Source organism: Sceloporus occidentalis, unplaced genomic scaffold (assembly GCF_023333645.1).
Source record: "Sceloporus occidentalis isolate IW3139 unplaced genomic scaffold, rSceOcc1.0.p SCAF_6, whole genome shotgun sequence".
NCBI classification, from domain to species: Eukaryota; Metazoa; Chordata; class Lepidosauria; order Squamata; family Phrynosomatidae; genus Sceloporus; species Sceloporus occidentalis.
Genome location: NW_028316986.1, coordinates 123,943,864 through 123,961,677, shown reverse-complemented (window position 1 = coordinate 123,961,677; position 17,814 = coordinate 123,943,864). Strand labels below are relative to the sequence as shown.

Here is a 17,814-nt window from a genome sequence, read left to right as displayed (position 1 = left end):
CTGTCTGCAAAATAAATATTTTCAGGATTGTATTATTAGGCCTGCTTGGGACATAACACAAAACCATGGATTTCCAATGGTCTGGAAGCTTATATTTCCAGTTTTGAACAAATCACATATCCTGTGACATTCAAATTTGGGAGAGGGGGGGAGTCATTCATTTAAACTATGAAACCACGGTTTGATCCTGGCTTGTCTTTACTTGAGTTTAAACAAATATAATTTCCTGGGTTCTGATTCAGTGGGGGGAACTATGTTTGTTTAAATTCAGAAGTGAGTTTCTGATTTCTTCCTTGTGTGTATAAAAGACTGAAAAATGACAAGAGATGAGCTTTACCATGATATGCTCTTGTTTCAGAAAACGATTATTTTCCATTATGTCTGCACTGTGCCCTTGCCAACGTTGCCTAGATTTTTGGATTTTAAGGTCTTGCAGTGTTTTGGGGCAGTATGTGTGTTTGTTTTTTTGTTTTGGCTATTTACTGTTGATCTATACAATCTAAGGCAGTAATGGACTGGATGAGGAAAAACAGACTGAAATTGAATCTAGACAAGATGGAGGTACTTGTTGTTGGGACCCTAATCCAGATATAGAGATATGTCAACCAGTCTTAGACAGGGTCACACTTCCCCAAAAGGACAGTGTTAGCAGCTTGGGAGTGGTCCTGGACTCATTGCTTCAAATGTCAAATCAAATAAATGTGATGGGCAGGAGTGCTCGTTATCAGCTTAGGCTGATACGCCAGCTGCATCCTTTCCTGGAACCGGGGCACTGGAAACTCTGGTACATATGCTGGTAACCTCATGACTTGACTTCTGTAATAAAGTCTGATTCATAGACTTTATGAAGAAGGAAAAGTTAAATGTTTCTTCCAACTACTTTTAAGTCCCATTGATTTCAACTGAAAATGAAGCATGCCCTTAGCTCTCCCACTGAAATCAATGGGGCTTCAAAGTGCTTGTCTCTGAAGAATCGATCTCTTTATTTGGCATGTCTGAAGTAAGTGGGATGTATACTGGCATTCACATCTTGAATTTAACCACTTGTAAGTAAACATCTGTGGAACATATCTGTTTGGAAAGCATGTTTAATATCCAGCCACTAGAATTGCCTGTCAAATTTAAAATGTTTCTGTGTTAAATTGAATTTAATTTTAATTACATTATTTTATCATGCAAGATGTGCATGACTACCCTATGTAGTATCTGCTGCAGGGCAAAAACTGATGTTGGTATATATATTACCATTTGGCATACTGATAAGACCTATTAAATCTATAGAGCTTCCGAAATGTGGTTGTAATCATAGAGTGGCACCATAATATATTTCAACGGACATTATCAGACTAAACATAGATGGATTATATGACTGAAGTATCATTATGAGAAACAGCTTGTCTGAGGATTACAATGAACAGTAGTAGCATTGGCAATTAATGGGTCAAGACAGAGTAAACAGGCATCTTATTGGTAGAAGCAGTTTATAAAAGATTTCATTTTATAAATCCCAATTACCTTAAAATCCTCAGTAGCCCTGCTCACGTCTTGCAGACCTAGGGCCATGGCTTCCTTGACTGGTTTTATCTGTATGTAAAGCAGTCTTCCTCTCTTTCTACTGCCTTCTACCTTCCCTAGCATTATTGTCTTTTCTAGTGAGTCATGTCATATGGTCACAATATGAACACTTTCAGTTTAGTCATCTTGGCTTCTTGGGAGAGTTCAGCCTTGATTTGCTCTAGTTTCCATTTATTTGTCTTTTTAGTCATCCAGTAAGGCTTTTCTCTTTTTTTGACTAGAGATACGTATTGTCTTTTTGCATTCTTCCCTCACGATGTCCTTGGCTTTAGTCTGGAGTTCTTCTGGCTCCCAGTCAATTATGTTTAACAGTGCAAATCTACTTTTTAACATTATTTCTATAGGGATGATCTTGAGGTTGTATTTTGGCACAATGATTAAGTGTTCTCCTTTAGCCTTACTCTAATTTTTTGTATTAGCAGCTCTTGGTCTGTGTTAAAATCTGCTCCCAGTATTATTTTTACAGGGAATGGAGCTTCTCTAGCTTCTGTTTCCAATTACATAATCTCTCTTATTTCTATATTTCTGTATATAACTACCTCTTTGGTTGCCTGAAGAATATGTCTGTAATGAACAAACTGTTGGCTACATTAAAAAAAATTCAGTCAATTGCTCTCCTGCTTCATTTTTTGAACCTAGGCCAATTTTTCCAACAGTGTTTGGTTCTGCTTTGTTTCTCACTTTTGCGTTCCAATTGTCTGTGATTCACAACATGTCCTGTTTTGGTGCATGATCAATTTCCTGAAGCCTTCTACATAGCCACGGAATCTTTGAATTTCTTTACCCCTGTATTTGGAACATAAACTTGGATTACAATTATATTGATAGATTTTCCCTCAGGTCTTACTGATGGTATTTGGTCAGACTCTGCATTATATTAATTGACTGATTTTGCTACATCTCTCCTCATAGTTAATGCTGCCCCATTTCTTCATAGTTTCATTTCCTGAGTAAAACACTGTGTAATTATCTGACTCAAAATGTCCCATTCCTATTCACTTGAATTTGCTCATCTCAAGTATTGCAATGTTTATACATTCCATTTCTTTTTTTACAATATCTAGCTTTCCCTGACTTGTGCTTTTCACATGTCATGTTCCTATGTGTTATGCAGCTTCTGACTTTTCTTTCATCTTGGAGCAGGTTAACAGCTTAACATTCTTTTGGCTTGAGTGCAGCTGAGTCAGCCATATTGCTACTTATAGTTGTCCTCTGCTCTTCCACAGTATCTTGCTGAATGCCATCCAGCTTGGGAGGTTCATCTTCTGGCACTGTCTCTTGTTTCATTTTGGATTGCCTCATCATAGGGCTTCCAGGGTAGAAGGCTTCAGTACTGATGTTGTCTCTGAGAGATCCTCTGGCAGTGTCACTCCCACAACTGCTATTTAAATTATTAATTCAATATTTATCAGATATTAAGAACAGATATTAAGATAAATGTAGATACGTTGTTATTGCAGCTGCTGCTGATGTTGTGTGCCTTCAAGTCTTTTCTCAAATACGGTGATCCTCTATCATGAGGTTTTCTCAGAAAAATTAGTTCATAAGGGGTTTGCTGTTGCCTTCATCTGAGGTGAGAGAGTGTGCCTTGTTCAAGGTGGTTTTTCAGGGCCTAGCAGGGACTCCAAGGTGCTCAGTGGGTTTCCATGGCCTAGCAGGGATTCAAACCCTAGTCTCACAGAATCCTAATCAAACCACTATACCAAGTTGGCATTGTCACCCAATGGTGCCCAAGTATTATTTTAATCTCATTCATAACCTCAAGAAACATCCCCTCTCTTTTCCTTTAATAGTGCTACAAACATGGGCAATCTGGTGAGTGGTATGCACTTACAACCTATTGGGGACACAGTAGCAACCATTTGAAAGCCTGCCCCCATGACAAATTAGCCATGGAGCCACCCTCATTGTAGCCCAGAGCATGTTATTGAGTTGGTTTATCCAGCCCAAATTATCTGGTCCTTCTTTGTTCTGTTTTCAGCCCAATTAAGCTAATAAATTGCTGCTCGTTTAGATTATTTCAGTGGTATATTATACTAATAAATGTATTTACCTCTCTTTATAAGTATACTGACTGCATATCCTAACAGTACCATAAAGTAATTGTATCTACTTTCCGAACACTTCTCTGTGGTCCGCCTAGTTGACCAATGTTCTCTACATATGGGCACAGAGACTCAGGCTGTGTAGATCAAACTGATGTAGGGTTGAAAAATTAATGTGACAATCACCTTGCTTTTAAACTGAGCTATGTAAATCTACAAAGACAGAATTTACTTTAGTTCCAACAAAAAATATGCCAACAAATATGAAAAATAAAACAATGGCCTAAAGTTGGAAATGATCAATATATATTTCCATTTCTAAAAAAAGGAGACACAAAAAAGTGCAGCAACTACAGTACCAATTCATTTATTTCCCATGCAAGCTTAAAATTCTGCAGTAAAGGTGCGTACTGTATGTGGAGTGAGAAATTCAAGAGGTGCAAGATGGGTTGAGGAAAGAAAGAGGGATCACATTGCAAATATAAGACTACAGCAAAACCTTTGCATAGACCATGAAAAACTATAGACTGATCTTAAAGAAATGGGTGTACCATTACACTTGATTATCCTGATGCATTACCTGTACTCAGAACAGGAGGCTACTGTCAGAACAGAATATGGAGAAATAGAATGGCTCCCAATCAGAAAGTGGGTAAGGCAAGGCTCATTCTATCACCCTATCTATTCAGTGTATGGAGAAAATATCATATGCAGAGCAGGTCTAGACATGGAAGAAGTGAAGTGAAGATCAGAGGAAGGAATATCAAATATCATATGCAGATGACACCATACTACTAGCAGAAAGACTTGAAACAATTACTAAAAAAAGTCAGAGAGGAAAGTGCTAAGGCAGACTACTTGAACATTAAATAAAAATAATAATAACCACAGATTTGCTACAGGAATTAAATACAGATGAGGAAGAAACTGAAACAGTTAAAGACTTCCTATACCTTGGATCAATCATTAATCAGAATGGGGATAGCAGCCACAAAATCAGAAAAAGACTAAGACTGGGAAGGGTAGCTATGAAATAACTAGACAAAATCTTCAAGTGCAAAGATATTAAATTGAATACCAAAGTTAGGAACATCCAAGACATTGTATTTCCCATCATAGCGTATGAATGTGAGAGCTGGACACTGAAGAAAGTTGACAGAAAGAAAATCAACTCATTTGAGATGTGGTGCTGGAAGAAAGTGCTACAGTTACTGTAGCTAACCAAAAAGATCAACAAATGGGTCTTAGAACAGATCAAGCTTGAGCTCTCCCTGGGAGTCAAGATAACCAAATTGAGACTGGCCTACAAAAGCCACATTATGAGAGGAGATGACTCACTAGAAAGACAATGATGCTAGGAAAAGAGGAGGGCAGTAGTAAGAGAGGAAGACCACATACGAGATGAACAGACTCAATCAAGGAGGCCACGGTCCTGAACCTGCAGGATCTGAGGACATTCATAAATTTGCCATGTTGAGGCTAACTCAAGGGCAGTTAACAACATCAATGTAAAAGGTACCTCAGCATCAATACCATCAAGTAGTTTGGTAAATGTTTGTGACATCCATCTGTTTAATTAAGCTATGCCAAAAACTCACTGTCTCTCTCAAAGTAAAAAAACTTAGTAGTGTAGTGGAGTCTCCTTCCTTGGAGGTCTTTAAACAGAGGCTAGATGGCCATCTGTTGGTGATGCTTTGATTTGGATTTCCTGCATGGCAGGGGGTTGGACTGGATGGCCCTTGTGGTCTCTTCCAACTCTATGATTCTATGATTCTAACACAATGAAAATCAGTCTATTAAATTTTCTCAAAAGGTAAAATCCTACTGAGTAAGTCCAGGTAAACTAGGTGGGACTTAAGCTACATGAGACAGCAGCCTTAACATCCTTTCTCAGTTTGTTCAACACATAGCTGCTTCTTTTTTCTCTGTGAGGCTGTGATCTAGCTCAGCATTCATGAAGAGAAGGAAAACAAAAAAACACTTAAGACAGCTTCTTTTCCCCCTTTCATTTTGTAGTTTGTTGTTCTAAAAGCACAGATGGTGTCTACTTTACATCTCAGTGCAGGAAAATCAGAGGTGAAATGGGCTCCTACTTCTGCTTTTTCCACTCCTCAATAGAAAAAGTCACTTATGCAAGACTGGAGAGGGGCTGCATAGCTCAGTGGCAACATACATAGTCCACCTGTGCAGGATCATAGTTTCAGTTCCCAATACTGCCAGTCAAGACTGTCGTGGTCCTCCTGATCATGGACCAACAGTCCAACATGATAAGTGGAAGCTTCCTATATTTCTAGGCTGAGCACCAGCAAGAAGTTGAGGCTTTCATATTCAAAATCTCTATTCACTGCACTGCAGTGGTTTATAGTTTGTCTCTGCAATGTCTCCAATATCCAGATTATAACCACTAGTTAAAAGTTTCACTTATTTTTAATTTTTGTCTCCTCCAGCTGTGATTACTGCATACAGAGTGTAATATTTTTGCCAAATAATGTAGTCAACAATTCTTCCAAACATCTGTTTCAGAGTTCAGTGGGGAACATTGTTCCCTTATAGTATATCTCTATTGCAGCTAATAATGCATGTTACACTATCTCATCTCATGAATATACTTATTTTTATTTCCATAACCAACATCAAAAACTAGTAGAGATCTGTTTGCATGATCTTGCAAACTGTGATTTTTTAAATTAAAAAAATGCTTATCTAAGACAAAAGTATGCCCTAATTCAACTAAAGGTTTTTTTTTTTAAAGCAACATATAGGGGTTGTTCCCACTTAATATTTGAAACGATTTAAAATACAACGTTTTTAATAAAACCGATTCAAAATAATCCTGGTGTTATCTCGCGTTCCGAAACGCGTTATTCTTCGTTCCCATCTGGTTATTTAAATCGAAGTTTTTACCTGCAAGCGTTCCTACTTGGCATGAAATCGGTGTTTAAATAAATCGATTCTTCTCCTCCATGCCTTATTTGGGGCTGTCAATCAATAGTACGTCAGAATGACGTAATGTTAATCCGGAATATTTGGAAGCGATTTAACTTTTGGCATCGTTTCCATTTCATTTCCCAAGACAGCCAGGGAGAATCCCTTCAGAGAGCCCAGAGATCAATGGGAGAGGCTTCTGGCAAAGCGAATTTGAGGAGCCCAAGCTGTTTCCAGAGAAACTATGGGGATAGGTTTTGCAGGACAGCATCCCCTCTTGATGTCTCCCAAGACAGCCAGGGAGAATCCCTTCAGAGAACCCAGAGATCAATGGGAGAGGCTTCTGGCAAAGCGAATTTGGGGAGCCCAAGCTGTTTCCAGAGAAACTATGGGGATGGGTTTTGCAGGACAGCATCCCCTCTTGATGTCTCCCAAGACAGCCAGGGAGAATCCCTTCAGAGAGCACAGAGATCAATGAAGGAGGCTGCTGGAAAAGCAGGGAGGGAGCACTCTTCCCAAAGATTCTCTTTCCAGGGTTGGAGGAGAAGGCAGATTCCGTTTGAGAAAGAGAGGGAGAAAGGCTCTATTCCCCCCCCCCCCATTGATCAGAGCCCTTCCCTGCCTGGGCGAGATCAGATGCCTCCTCGCGAGGAGCCTTCCCTTCCCTGCCTGGGCGAGATCAGAGCCCAAGCGGGCAGGGAATGCCTCTTTGAGAGGAGCCTTCCCTTCCTGCCTCTCCTCCGTTAGAAATGGGCTCTCCCCACACAGAGGGGAGGTTGCAATCCACCGGGGGAAGCCTTGTACTCCTTTGGCAGATGCAGGCGTTTGAGCAGCCGGGACTTCAGGCGCTTAAAGCGCTGAAGAGATTAAGCGCCTGTAAACCATTAAAATAAAAAATAAAAATAATCCTTATCTCTTATTGAAAGACCACAGCGGACAAAGGGGTGAGGGAAGCAAAAATGGCGACAGCCATGACGGATGGGGACAGAAAGGGCAACTCCCCCAAGGCCAGCCCCATCGCACTCCGCTCCTCCCATCCAGCTAACCCGATTTCAAAGGCTGTCATTCCTATCTAAATGCTCCGATTCCTAACTCGAATCAAGGGAAAAACGAAGGTCAGACCCTACATCTTTTTTAACGCGCGTTAAATGACAAAAACTCGATTCAAAATTTTATTCCGCTCTACGATTCGATTTGTAGTGGGGACGATTGCGGGTTGCTCTAGAACCGTTCTAGGTTTAAATCGGATCCTAATAGGAACACCACTCCTTGGATTCGATTCAGAACGCGGGGTTTCACCTAGTGGGAACAACCCCATAGAGAGCTGAAGATCCAGAGTATCAATCTACGGGGCTAACTGTACATGTAGGATTCTGATGAACAAAGCACTCTGCAGAATTTCCTACTGCAGAAACTAGTGAAGGCAGTATTTCCTAAACTTGTTGCACTACTAAGGGGTCCCAATGCATCAGAAGACTGTGCTCATGCATCTTTCAAGCTTGTACTGAAGAAGTCATTTAGCCATGCTATTGTGCTGTAAAAACCAGAAAAACTTCAGCTGCCAAAATTATTTTTACCCAAGAGTAGTCCTGTTGTTTGTTGCATCTAACCACTTCAGGTAAGTCACAATGCTCCAATACAATGAATGATAAGCACAATATATTCATCTAGACCAAAAACACATGACAGACTAGTTTACCACTTAAGACAACCTTTGGGCTAGCCCTTGCAAAAGATTGGGAGCTTTTACCTCCCTTTGCTGAGGCAGAGAGGTTTAAAACAGATGAGAAATTACTGAATACATTAAAATAGTCTGAAACCATATTCTTCCAAACATGAACAGAAAAATAATTGCATGCATTTATATGACTCCAAGACAGCACTGCTAGTATGAATTTCTGCATGGCCAACATTACCACCCTAAGATCAGCTTCAGTTGTGGACAAGACAGTTTGCCTAAATGAAGAGATAAGACACAAGCTGCACAGCTCCCCCCCCCCTTTTAAAAAGGCTACAGTTGTGGCAAATATATTATATTTAACATTTCCATATTCCATATTCATCATTTATGTTTCACCTATGTAAATAAGGTGGATTTTAATATACAACCAGACACCAGTTTAAAATATGACTTTACTTGTCTCAGCAAATAATACAGAATCTGGCCCAATGGTGACCAAAAAAAAAAAGTTTGGCAGTGAAATTAACATGGTTAATTTCAGCTTATCCTCCATACACTTTTATTAGTGAATGAAAATGTATGAGAAAATGTATATACCTATCAGAAAAATCCATACTTTGGAACAAATGTTCAATAATTGTTAAATAAAGTCCAAAAAGTAAACTTTGAAAATATTCATTATAAATTGGCTTTAAATATTACTGTTTAGCTTGAAGGAGGCATTTAATTTACCTTTCGTAGGTGTACAGCATCCTTTACATGAGTATAGAGGAGCATGTGGGCTTAAATACCCTAAAGGCACCAGATCCCTTCTGATTTTGGAAGCTAAGCAGAGTCAGCCCTAGTTAGTACTTGGATGGGAGACTGCAAACAAATACCAGATGCTGTATGCTATATTTCAGAAGAAGGAACTGGCAAAACCACCTCTGAGTATTCCTTGACTAAGAAAACCCTGTGAAATTCATGGGGTCACCATGAGTCCACAAGCAAGTGGAATGTACATATACATAGAGGAGCGTCCATGGGGTTAATAGCCGTACATTTGGATAAGGAGGAAACCTCTGTATCAGGGTCCCACAAACCAAGAGTTTCTACATGAATAACAGTAAAGTAACAGCAGTTCTAAGCAAGCAGCACTGGTTACCTCAAACATTGAAGATGAAAGACCTTTGCCAAAGCAACATTAATGCCTTCTAACTATTTTTGCATCTTTGGCATTAAGAAATAATCTTATAGTATAGAATATATATATAAATCCTTGCCATGTAAAAGAATTTTACAAATCTATAATGACTTACAGAACAATTCCCTCAAATTTACATTTGTAGGCTTCCATACAGAAGACATTAAACTTTACACAGCAGAAATCCAGGGTTAAATAGATCAGGAAGCTCACACACTGCACAGACCTGATGTCCACATACAGACAGTTCCTTTGTAAACTGATCTTCTTTATATCTGCAGATATTTCAAGTTACAGGTTACAACCTACAAGTGTACAACCCATATCCATATGAACACTGTTCCCAAAGGGCTGTCAACATGTGGAGATTGGGGTGGAGAAAATAGATATGGGTGCTGTTTCTTTTCTATGTATTTACAGTCCCCAGATTAGGATTTTCAGTCATTCTTTGAAAATAATATGCTTTCAATGGGACTAAAGCATGACTGCCTTCTGCTGAAAAGGACTGTAATGTGGGAAGTGCTCTTTAAATGCTTAGAATGCCGCACTCAAAACTCTGAACCAGTTGGCACCATTCACATCAAAAGGATTTCCAATTTTTCTGCTTTCTAAAACACTACTCCAAAAGCAGCTAACAAGAATCTTTAGTGCACAAGAAATGAGGGCTCAGTTCCTCATTTGGCTGGCAAGGACAGCACATCAATCAATATTCTTTAAAGTATTCTCATTTCCAAGCAGAGCCTGTTATTTCAATGGATGAAACTTTCAGAAAATGATTCACGCAGAATGGAATATTTTGGGGGCTAGCTTAATAGTTGTGTATGAAGTTAAGCTCTCCCAAGGTTGCATGATCATTTCACAAACACACACATACAGAGCCCACTTTCTCACTTTTCACTTGATGGGTGGGGAGCTAACTGACCTTTGTGCAATTGGTGAGCTCTAGACCATAGTCTCTGTTGTACAATCAGCTACACAATTGTGGGATTCATTGTAACTGCACTGGTGTACATTGATGCTAAATGGCCATAAATGTTAATCTCTCTAAAGACAACCAACTATTTTAAGCCAAATGGAGTGTCAATCTTTTTATTCTCAGCAGTAAATTACTCTGTTAAGTATTTGGTCTTAGTTATCTAACTATAGTTCAAACTGAAGAGAAAATAAGCACTGTAATTAGATGTTTCCAAAGGGGGGTGCAAATTAGGTATGGGGCAAGGGAACTGGGCAACCACATTGTTGAAGCTAAGCAGATTTATGCCTGAACAGTGCCTGGATAGGCGATCACCTGGGAAACCTTGTTTCTGGTGCCATGAATTTCCGAGGCAGAAATATAAAAGAAAGTTAATATCAGCAAACTTCCATGGACCTGCGCCTTCTTCATTAGATGCATGGGTCATCCTAGCATCTCATTCATTCCATGCATCTGATAAGGTGGTTTTTAGGTCCACAAAAGCTTGTGCTATAGTAAATTTGTTAGTCTTTCAAGTGCCACGGGACTGATGTTTTAACAATCTGGTTGCAGACTACAGCCAGCAATTTCAGTCGTGATTAGCCACTCTTTTCTAGTGACTCATCATCAAATAAGTCTTACCTGTAAAAGAAAACATGATGTCTCCAGTAACCCATTAAATAGTCACATCAATAGTAAAGCAGTTTCTGTCAAATGCTGTTCAGAACACAGTAAAGCTTTTTTATTGTTTGATTTTCTGTTACAGTTAGGATGGACACTCGCAACGCAATCCTATCAAAGCAAATGAAACATACCATATTCTGAATTTTTAATTTTGACTGCTGGGCTTATTATGTAGAGATTACCTATCTAATCTTAGAAAAATAATGAGTAAAAATATATAATGAAGTAGGATAAATCTTCAGTAGCAGCAGGGTTTGTTTTTTTTCAGATTCAAATTAAGCTTTTATTTTGCAGATAATATAGTAGGAGGAAAAATCCCACTCCTTCAGTGTCCTGTGGGATCACAACACCAAACAGTCAGTGTTTCAGATTATTTTAGATTCCTTAGTGTTTGATGAGGTAACAGTGATACAGATATGAACTAATCTATATAGTCACGACATTAAAGGGCTGTTTCTTTTTATATCCAATTAATTAAGAAGATGTAGGGATAAGACTTCCATGTTTTTCCTCCTGTGTTCCCAAAGCAAGAAGCGCAAGGTGCTTCACTTACGAAGGAGACTGTAGTAGTGCAAACAATATGAATTATTATGAGATAAGCAATTCATTCTCTGTGTCAGGCCCAGCCATGTGAAGCATTTTGACTGAATTCAAGATCTCATTGTTACAATATCCAGATCTTCTATTTTAAAAATAGAAATATATATATTTCTTGAACAACTTTCTGGTTTTCTCAAACAACCAACTTGGAGTAGCTGCACTGTTTCATGCATGGTTCATTAAATGCAAAGATTTATTCCTCTGGCCCTTCAGAATGAGATTAGCAACTCTTTCCATTAAAAAAGAGGGAAGGGAATTAACTCCAAACATTGTGATACACAGACAGACACCTCAACTTTGAGTGTATACCCATGAAAATCAGAAGTGCAGGAAAGAGCTTGCCAAATCAATACAGTATTTGTTCTGTTTCTTTTCCAAGTCTGGTGAATGGTATTTCTTTTTTATAAGAACTGAATGAAAATGTCATTGAAAATCCAATCCAATTTCGTCTACATTTTGGTTTAATATGAAGGGCAAGTGCATGTTATTGCATTTATTCACGTTTATTCTGCACTACCCCTTGCTTGCTTTCCTCTACTATCCTTGCTTCTGTCTCCTCTCTGACAGCATTTAGACTTTAAGACCCTTGGGGCAGAAATTTGTTTGATTTGGGTGGAGTGTTACTGCCATACTCTGTAAAACACATGTTTCAATGGGGAAATGGAAGTGAAATTTCATGAATATTCTATGGTTGTGGAATATTGTATTGTAGAATCTTGTAGACTCTTGTATTCATGCAAGAGTAACCCCTCTTTTGGTGGTTGTTCCAACACAGTGGTGTCTGGTAATTTCCATGTCAGTGGGGAAGTGAATTTGCTCCAGGTTGTAGCCTCAACTTCAAAGGAGAACACTAGACTCAATAATTTAGATGGCTTCTTAAAGTTTGGATGGAAATATTGAGTAGATTCACCATTTATTAACATGGATTCCACCAGCTACCACTGGTTTAACATTGGATGGGACAAGATAAAGACTGCTTTCAGAGAGGTGGAATCCCTTATTGCTAGAACAACGCTCCAGATCTTGGGAATAAAAGGTCTTCTTTCCAGACACACACAATTCTTCACTAAACAGGCTCTACAATTAGGGATTTCATTTTGAAGTATGATTAAAGGACAGCATTACTTCCAAATAGTGGTTGTTTATTTCCAAATAGTGCCCACATGTAATGGTAAAAGCAGAGGCACAGGGAGCCTTATTTGGATTTTTGGACAATTCCTCACACAGAGTCAAAGGAAGATATTTCTAGTCTTGTGCATGATGGAGACAAACAACACAGTGCTCAGACAAACCATAACGTTCTAGTCAAAATCTTTCAAGTTTTTTATGACCAACCATGTATAAAAAGCAGGTATCGTCATTCTTTAGCTATGGGTAGAACCAAAGCCCTGGGGAGAGCAGAAAGGGCACATTTATTTGGGAGGGCTTTCAGTTCAAACCCTGCTACATAATAAAAGCTGCTTTTATAAGTTCACTAACTTGCAGACTGGGGATGTGTAAAGTCAGCAGGCTCCCCTGCATGAATTACATAATTCAGGACAGATTTAACAGGATTTTCTAAATACCGTGTTCATTGAAGGCAAGTAATAAGCACTGTGCAAATCTGATCTTTTGCACCACAGCAGATACAAAGGGGAACTTTACAGGTCTCTAAGTACTGATGCTGGTAGAACTAGATTTTCTTATTGCTTTACCTGGGTGAATAATCTATATGGTTTAGAATCCTTCCTCCAGTTGTGTCAAAGATTTCTGAAATGATTGGGGCAGAGGGAGCGATAATGAAGAAATGTTAAACTGTACATAAGGGTTCTTAACTAAAGTGTTGCAGAAGTATTTCTGGAAAAGAGAGCAGGTCCCTTAAGGTGCCTAATATGACATGAAGCTCTGAAGTGGAAAGAATATGCTTATGAAATCAGAGTAATGGAAGACTCCTTTGCACTTGGGTGGAGGTGGGAAGGTGGGTTTTTTGTAAAAGAAATAGTGAAGGTCTCTTAATGTGTCATTTTAGTCATTATAGCTGCACTTTGATTAGCATCAACATAAGGAATAAACACCAGATGGTTTTTTTTCTAAGACAAACTAACAATGTTGAGCTAGTGAGCAAAGGCAGCTTTAAGAAAGAAAGAGTTGGTGTTAAACGATCTCTGTGTATTAATATTAATATGTGAATTAACAGAAGCTTTGTGTGTGAGTCATCCGCAAGATGTTAGGGACATATAGGCACTAACGGGAAAAAATAAAATAAAAACAAAACTGATTGCAGGCTTTGACACCCAAATGTGCAGGCCGACATGCATGCACTCGTACAAACATATACACATACACACTATTTGATTTCTTGGTTACAGTTTGGCAAGTTGTTAAACAGAAAGGAAGACAACACCAGTACAAAAACCACAGATAAGAATGAGTTGCTTTTCTCATGCTGGGCTCTTCTGTATTTGATTCACTTCCTCACTGTTTCTGAAGCCTTTTAAACTATAAGCAATTCAGGGAGCGCTTAGCATTATCACACTACTAGAGCCAATTCTTCCAGGTCTCTCTGTTCTGTATGACTACTAAGGTTTTGAGCAGCATGCGCAATTCGCTTACAGTCCACTCTGCATAGTCTTTAAATAAGCAAGCTAGCAGGGGGGGAAAAGAAGTGAAACATTGGCAAAGGGCTTTCAAACACAGATGGCTGAGAGGCAAGGATCTCCTGGCAGAGGAGACCAGATGACAAACTTTTAGTTCAGGTCACGCTGGGTGGTGGAGATGTCTCCAAAGACGTTGTCCAAAATCTCTCCAATTCCTACCACAATGGCTCTACCAATCCAGAAGAAATAATCTTTTTATGGCCCAAACTATTTCCTTCAACAATGGTAGTTAAGTGGGAGTATATTTAAGTGGTGTCAGCATCTCTAACCAAGGCTCAGAGGTTTTATAACTGCTTCCACACTGAAGGAGAAGCTACACTATGTTTGCATGCTTCTCCCCTGCAATGAACTCCATTTTGCCTTTCCAGATATCTCTTTCCACAGAGACAGTAACACAGGTAAGAATGATCCACCTACCTGCAGAACCAGACATACAAAATGCATTCAAGCCTCCTGCCCTGGAGAATTAACACTTAACTGCCTTCAAAATTCAGCTTGTGCACCGAAACCGTACCAACTTGTGAAAGGCCTGCTTGAAGTCTTCATTGGACATGGTGTAGATGATGGGGTTGATCAAAGAGTTAAGATATCCCAACCATGTGAAAAAGTCAGAGATGGCCATGTGGAACCAGCAAGCATCTTTACAAATAGGCAACACCAAGGTGATGATGAAGAAGGGCAGCCAGCACACAATGAAGGCTCCTAAAATAATCCCTAAAGTCTTGGTGGCTTTCCGTTCTCTGGCAGCCGTCAGCTTCTTTTTTTCCAGCAAGGCATCCGACACCTTCACTTTGACCTGGTTCATATACACCGGAGACCCTGTTTCACTGGAAGCTTCGGAGGCCTTGCAGTTTATGGAAGTAACCGAGGAGGTCGACCCAGGGGAATCTGTTATCAAGTGAGCTCGGGTTAACCTTTTCCCCGTGTTCTTTGGCGTCTGCTTCAGGATTCTAGACCTGGCTTCCACGTAGATCCTCCCGTAAAGGATGATCAGCAGCAAGGTCGGCAAGTAGAAGGCGCCCACCGTGGAGTAGACGGTGTACAAGATGTGATCTGTGTTCACCATGCAGTCGGCCATCTCGTCGGCTTTGGACTGGCGCCAGAAGAAAGGGGGCATGGAGATGGAGATGGAGAAGACCCACACCAGAGCGATCATGACAGCCGCCCTCTTGGGAGTTCTTTTGGTGGAGTACTCGACGGCGTCTGTGATGGCCCAGTACCTGTCCAGGGCGATCACGCACAGGTGGAGGATGGAAGCGGTGCAACAGGTAATGTCCGAAGAGAGCCAGATGTCGCAGACCACCTGGCCCAAGGTCCACTTCCCGGTCACGGTGTACATGGTGCTGATGGGCATGACCAAAATGGACACCAGGAGGTCGGTGACCGCCAGAGAGGCGATGAGATAGTTGGCCGGCGAGTGGAGCTTGCGGCTCTGGTAGACGGTGGCAATGACGAAGGCGTTGGAGAGCATGGTGGCCAAGGTGACGAGGGCCAAGAGGACGGCCAGGACCACCTTCCAGGAGAGCGGGGTGCCATCTTGGTAGACGGGGCTTTCTTGGGGGCTGCAGTTCTGGGCTGGGTGCGAGCCGTTCAAGGGCTGGAACCCTTCCAGGTCTGGTTGGCAGAGTCGGCCAGGCTGCTCCATGCCTCAGCAACCCAGGCAGGGCGCCAGTGCCCTCTCCAAGTGCCACATCTCAGGAGAAGCTGGCTTGGAGAAAGGCAAGGCAAGGCAAGGCAAGGCAAGGAATGGAGGCAGGTAGTCTTGGGCAGGGAGGGGGGGTGTGAGGAAAGAGAGGGGGCGAGGGAGCACGTGACCAGGGCTCAGCCAATGGGGAGGCCTCCCGCGCTCTGGCCAGCCATGGCTCCCGCCAAGGAAGTCCCCCCAAAAGAAGCCCAGCCTCAGCCCCTGGGCGCTTCACAGCCCCGCTCCAAGCGGGAGAGGCCAGGACAGGCCGGGGGAGGCCAGGGGCTTCTCCCCACTTTCCAGGCGGGAAGGGAGGGAGGCAGGAGCAGGGAAACGGGGACAAGGGCTGGCCTCTCCTCGCCGCCAAGAAGCAGACCGCGGAGGAGGAGGAGGCGCCGCCAAACGGAGGACCTTCAGGGGAAAAGGCGACCGGAGCCCGAGCCCCTTCCTGGAAGTGGAGCCAGTCCCTCTCTGCTCCTGGGCCAGGCTTTGGGAAAGTCTTTGGGGGCTTCCTCCTCCTCCTCCTCCTCCTGGGCAGAAAAGGCAGAGCTAGCCCCGCTCTCGGAGGCGTCGGGAAGGCGTGCTTCTAGAGTCCGGCTCCAAAGCGGAGGCCCTTTGGGGACTCCCTCCTCCTGGAGAGAAAAGGCTCCTCTCGGGCCCCTCGAGAGTCCGGCTGCAGGACCTTTTGGAGCCCCCCCTCCTCCTCCTGCTCCTGCTGCTGGGCAGAGAAGAGGTCAGCCCATGCTTTCTGAGCCTGGCTCCAAACGGAGGACCGTCTGAAATGGAGGACAGGTCCGGGAGGGAGGGGGAAAGGCCCCCTGGCCTGGGCTGAGGGCGAGGGCGGGAAGCCCCTTCGGCCTCTCTCTCTCTCTCTCCGGAGCCCCAGTCCCCCAACTTTTTCTCTTCGGGCCCCGAATGGACTCCTCTGGCTCTTCTTCCCAAGTCTTGCTCTTTTCCGACGGAGGGGAATCGCTCCTGGGCTTCTCTGGGCAAGTTTCTCCAGTTCTGCCACTGCTTTCCCTTGAGGCTGAGAGAGTGTGACCCAGGGCCGAGCCCTGGCTGCCAAAGTCCCCCACTCCCTCCGCCCAGAAGCAGCCTTCCTCCGGGGCTCTGCCTTCTGCTCTGGCTGAAGGCTCTCCCAGCCCAGGCCCTCCTCCTCCTCCTCCTCCTCGTGGCCGCTCTCACTCTCTGGGCTCCGGCTCCCTCTCTCTCTCTCCTCGCTCTCTCGCTCTCTCTCTGGCTTTGGCTCCGTCCAGGGAGGAGTCCGCTGGGTCCTAGCAACAACGGAGTGTCAAGCCAGGTCCAGGCGGCTCCCTTTTGAAGGGCTCCTCCTCCTCACCATCATCATCATCATCACCATCAGCGTAAGTTGGCTGAAGATGGGCGTCCAGAGCAAAAGGGAGAGGAGGGCGAGGGAGGATCCCTTGAGTAGTGTCTCACTTGTAGCACCCTTTTGGGAGACCCTAAGAACAATGTGACTATCATGCAGAGGGATCTTGATGTAGCACCTTTGAGGCTGAAACTGAAAGGGAAAGAGTTGGCAGCCTAAGACAAATATTGGGAGCAGCAAGAGCTTTCTTCCAGACCTGAGCTTGTTTCCTCGGCTGCACCAGGCAAAGGAAGGGACCTGGCAGAAAGAAAGAAAGAAAGCAAGAAGCTGGTAGACTGAGCTCTCCTTTAGACTTCTGAGCCTCCTTCCTCAGGGACAGTGGATGCAAAGGGATCTTGGAGCACCCTAAAAGTGAAAGAGACACGTTGGTAGCATGGGCTTATTTTCTACTTCCTCAGCTGCAGGCTTTGCAAAGGGGATCTTGGAGCTTCTTTTGAAGACCGAGGGCCGAAACAGACT

At 42.4% G+C, this 17,814-nt stretch overlaps 1 protein-coding gene across 1 annotated transcript in view; it reads right to left on the bottom strand.

Annotated features, from left to right (window-relative positions):
- The window catches only part of HTR1B (5-hydroxytryptamine receptor 1B), a 74,976-nt gene extending 58,624 nt beyond the window's left edge, over positions 1-16,352 (bottom strand). The window contains exon 1 of the mRNA XM_089530884.1: positions 14,699-16,352. Within this exon, the coding sequence (XP_089387010.1) occupies positions 14,772-15,926 (1,155 nt within the window). The 5' untranslated portion in view covers positions 15,927-16,352 and the 3' untranslated portion in view covers positions 14,699-14,771. The remainder of the gene's footprint in view (positions 1-14,698) is intronic.
- Positions 16,353-17,814: the final 1,462 nt, after the last annotated feature.